The 12,073-nt window shown below is 45.1% G+C and overlaps 1 protein-coding gene across 9 annotated transcripts in view; it reads left to right on the top strand.

Annotated features, from left to right (window-relative positions):
* Window positions 1-12,073, top strand: part of syne1a (spectrin repeat containing, nuclear envelope 1a) — a 115,025-nt gene that overhangs the window by 37,099 nt on the left and 65,853 nt on the right. For all 9 annotated transcript variants that reach the window (XM_078093108.1, XM_078093110.1, XM_078093111.1 and 6 more), the window contains exons 38-53: window positions 2,323-2,476; window positions 2,570-3,225; window positions 3,695-3,874; window positions 4,053-4,206; window positions 4,381-4,539; window positions 5,181-5,363; window positions 5,484-5,585; window positions 6,163-6,366; window positions 6,855-7,062; window positions 7,668-7,780; window positions 8,084-8,289; window positions 8,366-8,527; window positions 8,619-8,898; window positions 9,153-9,325; window positions 10,230-10,539; window positions 10,628-10,792. In XM_078093108.1, coding sequence (XP_077949234.1) covers window positions 2,323-2,476; window positions 2,570-3,225; window positions 3,695-3,874; window positions 4,053-4,206; window positions 4,381-4,539; window positions 5,181-5,363; window positions 5,484-5,585; window positions 6,163-6,366; window positions 6,855-7,062; window positions 7,668-7,780; window positions 8,084-8,289; window positions 8,366-8,527; window positions 8,619-8,898; window positions 9,153-9,325; window positions 10,230-10,539; window positions 10,628-10,792 — 3,409 coding nt within the window. The remainder of the gene's footprint in view (window positions 1-2,322; window positions 2,477-2,569; window positions 3,226-3,694; window positions 3,875-4,052; window positions 4,207-4,380; window positions 4,540-5,180; window positions 5,364-5,483; window positions 5,586-6,162; window positions 6,367-6,854; window positions 7,063-7,667; window positions 7,781-8,083; window positions 8,290-8,365; window positions 8,528-8,618; window positions 8,899-9,152; window positions 9,326-10,229; window positions 10,540-10,627; window positions 10,793-12,073) is intronic.

The raw sequence follows: 12,073 nt of genomic DNA, 5'->3' as shown, positions 1-12,073 counted from the left end.
CTCCTCCCCCCGACTACGCCTCGATATCCTGTCCATGAAGACCACAAACAAGATTGGTGACAAGGCGCAGCCCTGGCGAAGGCCAACCCCCACCGGAAACGCCTTCGACTTACTGCCGAGCACCCGAACACAGCTCTCGCTTTGGGCGTACAAGGATTGGATGGCCCCAAGCAAGGACCCCCTCACCCCGTACTCCCGCAGCACCTCCCACAGTATCTCTCGGGGGACCCGGTCATACGCCTTCTCCAAGTCCACAAAACACATGTAGACTGGTTGAGCATACTCCCAAGCCCCCTCTATGATCCTGGAAAGAGTGAAGAGCTGGTCCGTTGTTCCACGACCAGGACGAAAACCGCATTGTTCCTCTTCAATCCTTGGTTCGACTATCGGCCGAACCCTCCTTTCCAGCACCTTAGAGTAGACTTTACCCGGGAGGCTGAGTAGTGTGATACCCCTGTAATTGGCACACACTCTCTGGTCCCCCTTTTTAAAGAGGGGTACCACCACCCCGATCTGCCACTCTTTTGGCACTGTCCCAGACTTCCACGCAATGTTGAAGAGGCGTGTCATCCAAGACAACCCCCCAACACCCATTGCTTTTAGCATCTCTGGACGGATCTCATCAATCCCCGGGGCTTTGCCACTGCGGAGTTGTTTGACTACCTCAGTGACTTCCACCAGGCTAATTGACGATGATCCCTCCTCCGCCTCCAGCTCCGCCTCCACCAAAGAGGGCGTAGTAGTTGGATTCAGGAGTTCCTCAAAGTGTTCCTTCCACCGCCCGATAACCTCCTCAGTCGCGGTCAACAGGGTCCCATCCTTACTGTACACAGCTTGGATGGTTCCCCGTTTCCCCCTCCTGAGGTGCCGGATGGTCTTCCAAAAACACTTTGGTGCCGACCGAAAGTCCTTCTCCATAGTAACCCCGAACTCCTCCCATACTCGCTGCTTTGCCTCCATCACGGCAGAGGCTGCTGCCCTTCGAGCCTGTCGGTACACTGCAACTGCCTCTGGAGTCCCACCGGATATCATAACCCGGAAGGCCTCCTTCTTCAGTCGGACGGCTTCCCTGACCACCGGTGTCCACCACGGAGTTCGAGGGTTACCGCCCCTTGATGCACCTAAGACCTTGAGGCCACAACTCACCGCCGCGGCTTCAGCAATGGAGGTTTTGAACATAGACCACTCTGGTTCAATGTCCCCTACCTCCACAGGAATGTGAGAGAAGCTCCGCCGGAGGTGTGAGTTGAAAATCTTTTGGACCGGGGCCTCCTCCAGACGTTCCCAGTTCACCCTCACTACACGCTTGGGTTTACCGGGTCTGTCCCGAGTCTTCCCCCATCCTCTGACCCAGCTCACAACCAGATGGTGATCAGTTGACAGCTCTGCCCCTCTCTTTACCCGAGTGTCCAGAACATGCGGCCTCAGATCAGACGATACGATTACAAAATCGATCATTGATCTTTGGCCTAGGGTGCTCTGGTACCACGTACACTTATGAACATCCTTATGTTCGAACATGGTGTTTGTTATGGACAATCCGTGACTAGCACAGAAGTCCAGTAACAAACACCCGCTCGGGTTCAGATCAGGGAGGCCATTCCTCCCAATCACGCCTCTCCAGTTATCTCCATCGTCGCCCACGTGCGCATTGAAGTCTCCCAGTAGGACTATGGAGTCCCCTACAGGAGCCCCATGCAGGACTCCATTCAGGGTCTCCAAAAAGGCCGAATACTCTGAGCTGCTGTTTGGTGCATATGCACAGACAACAGTCAGAGTTTTCCCCCCCACCACCCGAAGGCGTAGGGAGGCGACCCTTTTGTCCACTGGGGTAAACTCCAATGTAGCAGCACTCAGCCGGGGACTTATGAGTATCCCCACACCCGCCTGGCGCCTCACACCATGGGCCACTCCGGAGTAGAATAGAGTCCACCCCCTATCCAGGAGTTTGGTTCCAGAGCCGAGGCTGTGCGTAGAGGTAAGCCCCACCAGATCCAACTGATAACGCTCCACCTCCCGCACAAGCTCCGGCTCCTTCCCCCCCAGAGAGGTTACGTTCCACGTCCCCAGAGCCAGCATCTGCCGCCCAGGTCTGTTCCGTCTAGACCCCCCACTGTCACTGCCACCCTTGTAGCAGCGCACCCGACCCCATCGGTTTCCTCCACAGGTGGTGAGCCCATGGGGAGTAGAGTGTTGGGCTGCCGCGTCACTCCTTCGGGCTGTGCCCGATCACACAGATAATTTGACTTTATATATCCCTCCATTAAATGGCATCCAGAAATTATTCATCGCGGTTCACCTTTTTTTCCCCCTCTCTTTTAGGCTTGAGCTGCTGGAGACACAGTTGTCCCAGCTGGATCAGATGGATCAGGCACTGCTGACTCTGACCCAAAGCAGTGAAGACTTCATGTCTCGCTTGAGAAGCTTTTCCCAGGTTGATATTGCTGATCTTGAGTCTGCAATTAGTAAGCTGAAGGTGAGAAATAAGTACTTTTGGTCAGAAAGGATATATTGATCACTACAAGATCAAATAAATTCATATCTGTTTAATTGAATAATGTCATTGCAGGAGCATGAGGTGCAACTGCAGGCACATGCATCTCTGAGAGAAACTCTTCAGCAAAGAGAGTCCTCCCTGCTTCGCCGCTCCACCTCAGAAGCCCAACAGCAGCTCCGGGCCTGGAGAGAGGACTGCCTAGAGCCCCTAAATGAATCCCAGCGTCTCCTCCTCCTCCGTAAAGAATGCCTCGCTGAGTTAAAAGCTTTTTTTGAGAAGCATGGAGCCGCGGCTAAGGCCGTGCGCCGCCTTCACGAGGCCGTGGAGGGCAGAGGGAGCTGGGACCGCTCAAAAGCTGAAGAGCTGCACCGTGGAATAGGAGAAAGGAGTAAAGATGTGGGCAAACTTGAGGCTGAGGCAGTTGGGTTAGATGGGAAGCTAAGCAAAGCGCACCTTAACCTGAGTGGGACAGAGTGGCAGGGCTCCAAAGACGTGAGCCATCGTCAGTCAAAAATGTCTTGCAGGGGGCAGGTAGTGGCTCTCATGATTGCTCTGGAAGAGGTCCAGAGGGATGTGGGATGGAGGCAGAGTGAGGCAGACACTCTAGGGGCATTATGGAGCTCCTTTAGGGAGAGGAGGGAGGAGGTGATGAAGAATTTGAAGAAACTGGAGAATGAAGCGCAGCGAGAGGGGGGCCGAGAGAGCTCTGTGCAAGCTTTTCAAAGCAGGTTTGTAAATTGCAATCAGGGTCCTTGATATTTTCTTTTATTACATTTTCCATCAGAATAGTTTCAGCTATTGAAAAGCAATATTGGTATTAGTCTAAACTGCAGAATAACTTCATGATGCATCTCATCTATTTGGATTAAAGGCTAAATTGACAAGATTCATTTGATTTAAAAACAGACTACATTAAAGCATTAGTGCTTTTGTGTATCCTGCAGTTTTGAAAAAAATCTATGTTGCTCTCATACCAGCCAAATTTGGTAAGATATATTGCTGAATATACTATTACATTTTTATTTAGAAACTTACTGTAAGCCAAAATTTGAGAACATATCATATGAATGATGCTAAACCATAGATTCTAATCTTTTTCAACTTGTTAAACTAGGAATTTTGATATAATATGTTGAAATCTAGCTTACTGAAGCTAGTAATCCCCATTGTTTTCTTCTGCATCTCTTCCCTCGCCAGGTTACGTTATTTTGTCCAGCTGGATGATGAGCTCCAGTCCCTGCAGCATTCCCAGCAGTGGTTGGAGGAGAAGGGAAGCCAGCTGGCCCAGAGAGACAGCGAGCTGGCTGGGGAAGCTCTCAGAGAGGTAGCACTGGTGAAGACCGCCTGGGAGAGCGTCAGGACTCTGATCACCAAGGGGTAGGAATGGAGGAGCACAAAGGCATTTTTACTTATTTGTATCATATAAATTCCATAACTTTTTTTTTCGTGATATAGAGCAGCAACAGTTAAACAGCGCTTGCATAGTTTTTTGTAATTTAATCCAGTGCCAAATTATATGTCTAATAACGCTGTTGACTTTTTTTTTCTCATTCAGTCAAGAGCAGAGTGGAGTTGTAGTAGATCTTCTCCGCCAGTTCCACCACTTGAAGTCAACCCTCATCACTGTCGTTGAGAGTGCTCAAGCTGTTTCTTACAATTTGCCTGACCACAGCCATACCGCTCAGGAGGCCAAAAGGATTTTAACACGAGTCAGTACCTTTTTTATTAAATCTATCGTCCAGATTATTTTATATATGTCATGTATATTATCATATAGTTGAAGATTTATTTGTTTCCTTTCTTAAAATCACAGAGTTTACAGTATCTCTCCCGATAGTGGTGTTCTCATATCATTCCCTCTGCACTCTTCTCTGTCCCTCCAGCATGATACGGTCCAAGCCGAGCTGAGAGAAAAGCAGGAAGCAATGGACCAGCTCATCAGCACAGTGGAGGACCTGCAGAGAGAACTGGAGAAGATTCCCAACTCTGATGCAAGCTCCATCCAGAGAGACATGGAGACGTTAAGAGACCAGTGGTTGGAGGTGAATGGTAGTCGATATAACGCATGCTGTGCCCTGCCACTATTTTGGTGAAAAAGCCCAGACGGCTGAAATCATGGAGCTGTTTTTTTATATAGACAAATTGAGCTAGGTGTTCGGACATGGTGAAATAATACTTGAGGACTGTAGTGATTTGTCCCCATTCTGACACGTGGGTACTTTATGAATTCTGTCTGGAGTTGAAATGTGATAACGACTAAGAAGGGATTTGTGGTGTGGTTTTATGTGAAAATCAATATTGACATCCACATTACGGCTCAGCAAAACACTTGCTGTTCCTCTTATAATGATATTTATTTAATTTTTTCCCCTTTTTAATTTTTTCCTCTTGAGAGATTTAGTTGCCTGCTTAGCTGTCACAAATGAGACAGAAATATAAACAAGTCTAGACACATTATGTGCCTTTCTGTCTCTCTCCTCCTCTCACTTCTCATCCCCACATCTGTCAAACCAATTGAGTCTTGTTTTTCCCTCCATTTCCCAGTAAAGCGTGCCGTCCCTTGTTACACCGAGAGAAAACTACACGCAAAGAGGGAGACAGATCCTACCTCCCCTTAGTCTCCTGTTGATTGAGACATGTCCAATTCCATACTTAAATAGATTGCTGGTCTCTGTTCCTTCAGGTCTCAGAGAGAATACAAACCAACACAGAGAGACTGGGCTACTGTGTAGCACTGTGGAATGACCTCAAGTCCATGGAGCACGACATCAACCAATGGGCTGCCGGCTCCATCGCTGATATCACCGACAGTGTTACCAACCTCGGTGATGAAGAGCAGACGGAGGTCCGTCTCGCCACATTTCAGGTCAGAGCAGGCTGGACCGTCTGCATGAAACAGTGTGTGAATGATTGTGGTGGTGTCGTTTTCAAAGTGACTTCATAGTGGGTGTGATTTTATTGTAATGTCCGGCCCTTTGATCTACAGGCTGAGGTCGAAAAGAGGGAACTGAGGCTGGATACCTTGCAAGAGAGAGTCACAGAGCTGAAGGAGCGAGCTAAACTGCAAGAAACTCCGATTCAAATGCAGGTGGGGAGTAAAAGTGTTGAATATAACAGCTAAAAAATATTTTTTTCTATTGACATTTAGGCCAGGGCATTTTAAACTCTGTTACAAAACTCCCAATGGTGCAGAAATAAGAACCAAAATACCTACGATCATGTACTTTAAATACATAATCAAAAATAGGAATTTAACAAAATATATAAAAGAAAAATGGATGGAACATAAACACAAATGCTTCACAAATGACATGACATGAGTAGATGAGTAAATGTCATGAAATGTGTAGAATCCAGGCAGACGATGAAAAACTATAAGAACGGGGTAAGGATTTATTATTATAAATTATTATACATTATTCAGGACCCCAAATACCGAACAAAGGGGGGATAGACTACTTCCAAAACCGATTTTTCAATTTGTTTTCAGATTATTGTTTGTTGCCATGGTCATCTGCTCGGTTTATTTGTTTGTAGATATCAAAATTATCAAAAAAAACTAAAATGGGAAAAAAGGATCATAAGCACCTGAAAGCACATTGTGCGTGTGTTGTTTCCGTGGGAATATGGTGATATGATGTTATTTCATTTCTTTATTGAACCAGGTCCTGGAGTCGGACCTGAGGAAGAAAATGGCCCATGCTCGAGAGGTGTACAACCAGGCAAAACACACTGTGACGTACTTCAGTTTCCAGAAGCAGCGATTGGAGGACCTCATGTCCCAGATGGCCGAGCGGCTGGTGGCAGTTGAGGGCTCCTTATCTGACCTCACTGAAGCTACTTCTCCCGAAGACATTGGTACAGTAAAGGTATGACACTATCATTTCCCTTAATGTGATTCAAAAACACAATGAGTAAATTCTAATACATATCAGATTACATAGGAGTACATAAAGAATATGCCAGAAGTAACCATGCAGTCTTTCCTCTTATTCAAAAGTTATTTCTATTACCATCTTTTTTACTTCCTATCTACACTATGAAAACACAAAATGAGTTAATACAATGAGACAACATTTCATTTGTGAAGCCTTAATTATTTAAATGGCTTAAGAGAATGCTAGTTTATTTCTATCGCATGTTTTAAACACAGAGAACATTTTCGCCTGGTATCCTATTGTCCTCAATTATGACCCTCTTTAGGAGATCAGAGCTTAGACTCTTCATAAGAATACATTCTAATCTGGCAGTAATTGACATCTGCGAGGTGGATGAACATGTACACTCTGCCCTCTCCACCACCCTTTAACCCCAATTATCAATATACATCCTCTTATTTCTCACTTTTCATTTACAGGACCTGCAAAGCGTTGTGCAGCAACAGAGGGCAGACATGGACTCAGCGAGGGACGCTCTGAGTGCGCTGTGCAGGTCTCATCCCTCTCAGGAGTTGTCATGCCTCTCCTCTGACCTCACCTCCATTGTCAAGCGAACAGAGGCTGTTGCCCAACGCTGTGCCAAGACCAAGGGCAGCCTGCAGGATGGGCTGCAGCTCCACTTCAACGGTAATCGCTGTGTATCTGTAAAGAGGGTATTCTGGAGTACAATTTCAATCCAGATAGTTTAATGTTTTATTAAATGATCTCCTGGATGGCGTTTTTGTTCTTTACCTTCACAACTTCCCCTTTAATAAATATGTATTTTAATAGTACTTCAAAATCTTATAATAATCCAATCAAACAGTGCACAACTACATGATGGGAGGTTATTTGTCATTGGTGCACAGATTTATTGTTGATTAACCTACATTTTTTCCCATAGCACACTCAATCCATCCACAACAGCCCACACTCTGTTTGCACACTGTGTGTTACACTGGTGCTCTAACTGCTCAGACACACACCTGTGCCTCAGAGATTAATGCCGCTCTTGTCACATCTGCTCTCGAGGGTGTCATTTTGGGCTTGTTGCCAAGGCAACCCAGCACACAACAGCGCGGACACGCCCGCACTTAGTATCTGCCGCAACACATCTCTTCCCACTCTCCTCCTTCGGGTCCCTTCACTTTTAAATATTCTGCGCCTTTATTTTAACACCTCAGTTTTCCTCAACTTGTCGCCATTGTTTATTTTGCCTTTTGTTTACCAGTCCTTTATGTTACTCTAAGCAGATCTCATCCAAGACTTCCACTCCCGGCTCACAGATCTGAAGTTGGAGCTGAAAGAATGTTCCAATCTATCAGGGGATGTTGCGGTGCTTGGAGCTAAGTTGCAGCGGTTAAAGGTATTGTTATATTCCATACTTCCATTATGCTTTTCTTTTGGTGCAGTTGTCAGGGAATTGTGTTAAACCAAAATCATGCACAAGTCTCTCAGTTTTTAGTAACTGCACTTGTTGATATTTACTACATTACCCTATACAAAATGTCATCATTGTGCCAAACTAAATCTGGGCTTGTATTGAACAAACTACAGCATCTTTCTTAGATGAAGTGTGCTGTTTATATCGTTATACCACTTTTTAGGAAGTAATTGAGTGTTACATATGAGTGTTATAAGTCTGTACATGTTCTGTACACATCCACAGGTGTCAGTCGAGCGGAGATCTGAGGGGGAAGAGTGTCTTTCTAAGGTTCGTGTGGAAGCCGAGAGGCTACAACTCCACTTGCCTAAAGCTGGAGCAGCACAGATCCGAGAGCATCTCTCCTCCTGTCAGAAAGACTGGAGGAGCTACCTGGACTGCTGCTCTCAGAGCCAACGAGACTTGGAAGAGAGTATTGACCTCATGAGAAAGTAAGTTACTATTGTTGTTGTGTCATGTGTTTATGCAAATAAATCATAATTAAACGCCAACGCACCTCCTCTCCAGCTTTAATGACTGTGTGGAGGGAATGAGAGACTGGCTGAAGCAGATGGATCTCAGCCTCAAGAGAGAACCCGTTCTTGGGGGGGAGTGCCAGCAAGGAGCCCAAGACATCACAGAAGAGCTGAAGAGGATAGAAAACCTCCATGAGGAATTGCTTGCAAAAAGGTGTGCATACGTGGGTGTGTGAAGCCATATGTTGTCGACGCCCGAGCGTGGGTTGTCAAACATTCGTAACAATATCATTGTCTCTTGCAAGGGACTCCATCGAGCATCTCGGCCAGGAGGCCCAGTCTCTGTCTGAAGCATGCCGGGGATCAGGAGGGGAGGTCAGAATGACAGGCCAGCTCCAGATGGAGCACCAGGCCCTGTTGAAGGCAGCCAGGGAGAAGCTGCGAGGCTGCCAAGGGAGCCAGGCCTTTGGAGAGACCCTCCAAGGGGTTTGGGCCTGGCTGGAGGAGATCCAGGAGAGACTGGGTACTGTAGACAGCACCATGGGGACCAAAGAGCAGTTAGAGCAGAGGCTGGAGACTGTGCAGGTAATAAGGGGCTTTGACTGGTAGGCTATATGTATCTGTAATTTACACTAATAATTTTATATAATGAGATAAAAGGGGTTGGATTCTTTAGGATTGCCCACACGTATTTTTTTCTTTACTTGATTAAACTACACTAATAGTTTTTCTACAGTTGTTCTGGTAAACACAAGATGGAGCTGTTTGCTTGAGAATGTATTCATCAATATTTCTGATGTCTAAATCCAGATCACTCTGACCTCTATCTGTTTGCACAGGACATCCTGCTTTTGAAGGGGGAGGGCGAGGTCAAGCTGAATATGGCGATGGGTAAGGGCGAGTTGGCCCTGCGCAGCTATGGAGCCGCCGGACAGGAAGTAGTCCGCTCTCAGCTACAGGAAGTGGAGGACGCATGGGCCACGCTTATTGTGACTGCCATGAGCTGCCACAGGTAGAGCGTTCACCTTTTTTTTCATCACCCAAAGTATGTGATGGTTTAGCTTCTATGTGTGCAATTAAAGCCAAAAGGAAGAATAGGTCCTTCCCTTAACTTAGAGTTATGTCATCATTGCCGAATTGCATTCACAATAGCAGAAACTGGACAAACTGCCAAATAATAAACAGCAAACCATTATCGATTTTCTGTTTTTTTTATTTATCTATTAATCCATTAAGCCCTGGATATGTTAGAGGCCATTTACCTCATGTGCCAAAAAATCCTCTCTTCGGACAGGTTATTTCACCGTAACGGATTGATGTCTCAATGCCATTCAATACCATTAGGTTAAATACATAATGAGCAGTATTTGTCTCATTTGATAAATCTGATTAACGTATTTGATTTAGTACGTTCTCTTTTTGTCTGTGCACGTGCATCAGTCCAGTGGGTGTTGTTGTTTAATTGAGCAATTAGAAAAATGAATCTCATTAGGGATTAAATGGTTGATGGAAAACCGTTAGTCACACACGGGGTGTGTTTGTGTTTTAAGGTGAAGGGGATATCAGGAGGCCTGGGGTATCCGGTGAAATAGTGCGCGTGTGTGTGTGTGTGTGTGTGGGAACGGCTATTGGTCATATTTGTACATGAAGCGATAACAGATGGCAAAGGAAAATTGTGTGAATCTGTGTGTTTTGAACCAGGGCATAAAGGTACTAAGCCAGTATTACAGCCCATTTTTAGATGTATTGGCCTCATCATCAAATATACACTGTACCTGCACAGTGAAAAGATACATAAGAAACACATAAGAAAACGGTGTAATACTTCCCATGTTTATTCAGATTTGACTAAAAATGCATGTTCCACACTTTCCAGTCAAAGACAACCACAAAAATATCTTGTTTTGTTCCTCCAGTCGATTAGAGTGGACCGTGTCGCAGTGGGGAGGATACCTGGAGAGTGCTTCCCAGCTGCGATGCTGGATGGAGGCTGTAGAGAGAGAGGTGTGTGCCCCCCTCACCCCTCAGCCAGGGCCCAGAGAGAAGGCCTCCCAGTTGGAGAGACTCAGAGCTCTGTTGGCTGATCTGGAAGACCATCAGGTGGCTCTGTCCAGCCTCGAAGAGAAAGCCAGAGAACTGTTCAAGAAGACTGGCGATGCCAGCTTTAATCACGGTGCCCGCACCCAACTGCAGGGCCAGTTTGATGACCTCACAGCCTTGGTGGAGGTATAACGTTACTTCATCTTAATTTGATTACATGTAAGTGCTTTGTTATTTTAAAGTAATGTTGACTGATTGTGTTCATTGTCTTCAGGAGAGAGTACGTCTATCACAGGCCGTTGTGTTGGAACACCAAGAATACCTGGAGGCTGTTCGAGAGCTCACTGATTGGCTGATGGGTGTCGGAGAAAAGCTACATCACTGGTCTGATACGTCAGGGGACTCTGCTTCCATCAAAAAGAAACTGTCAGAAGTGAGGGTAAGGCAGATATAAAGAAATCCTCTCGCTGATGCCGGCTGACACTCCTTTTGTTTTCTTTGTATACACTTATTTAAACTACACTAATCATAACAATGTGCTGACTGGTGACAAGCCTGTTGTGCTGTAGAGTAAGCATGGGTGTGCCGTTAAAGTGGTTTTCCTTGAGTTTTTGCTACATAGTCTTTGTCAGCAGATGGAGATGGCCAGTTGTCCTTTTGTATTTTAATTATAAACAATGTGTGCACTTCAAATAAGTCGTTTCTTTGGATTTCTTGATATATTACATTTTTGACCATATGTGTTGGCTGGCCCTTTTGTATGATGTTATGATAATTTAAAAGGGAATGGAGTCACTCATATGTGTATTGAAATAGCACCTCCATAAACATCAGTTTTTCATAATTGAAGGGTACATGAGTTGGATGTGGATTATAAAAACATCTTTCATATTGAGATTGTAACAGTAAGCGGTGTCTCTCTGAATTTACGGCACAGCATGCTTTAAGGATTTGTAGTATATTGGTGAAAATACACCTACATGAAAGATTTTATATGTGTAAACTGATGCTACGGTAACTGATTGCTGAATTATCTGAACCCATCTAATCTTAGTTGACCGCTATAGAGGAAGGCAAACTATGTAAGGAATAGGAATTCGTTCTCAGTTTGTCTCCATGTTGTTGCCAAATATCTCACTGCCATTATTTTGGGCTATTACAGTAAAATAAAAAAGATGAAGAATTGAACAGTTAATTAGCCATGAATATAACAAGAGCTGGCTAAGCTTTTGACTATTCAATAATTCTGCAATTAAAGAAAGAAAATATGAGAGGCAATATAAATAAATTTCACACGTGGGCACTTATTATTGCATTATTTTGTCTTGTGTTTGTAATCACGGTGTGAATTATTTCAGTAGAGGAGGAAAGATAATTGGTTGTATACACAAGCGAGTTGCACCATTTTCATTTCCCATTCATTGCCTCAAGGTCAATGTTCATATCGTTCTACTCACAAACAAAACTCCTCAGCTGCCATTTTTCCACATTTTTTCAATCCTGTCATCAATTCAATGCTGTTGCATCACAGTCGAGTGTTCGCCTTTCACGTCCTCTGCCTTCTAAGTGTTACCTTTGTACACAGAATGAGAGATGGAGGCGTCGAGGTATGGAGGCACAGGATGAAATTATATCTAGCGCGAGGATGAAAATACAGGACATCATAACTAATGCTCCAAAGACAGAATCAAAGGGCTAAAGACAGAAAGTAATAGAGCAG

Source organism: Gasterosteus aculeatus, chromosome 18 (genome assembly GCF_964276395.1).
Source record: "Gasterosteus aculeatus chromosome 18, fGasAcu3.hap1.1, whole genome shotgun sequence".
Classification (NCBI taxonomy): Eukaryota; Metazoa; Chordata; class Actinopteri; order Perciformes; family Gasterosteidae; genus Gasterosteus; species Gasterosteus aculeatus.
The sequence above is the reverse complement of the archived record's forward strand: the minus strand, read 5'-3'. Positions and strand labels throughout refer to the sequence as shown.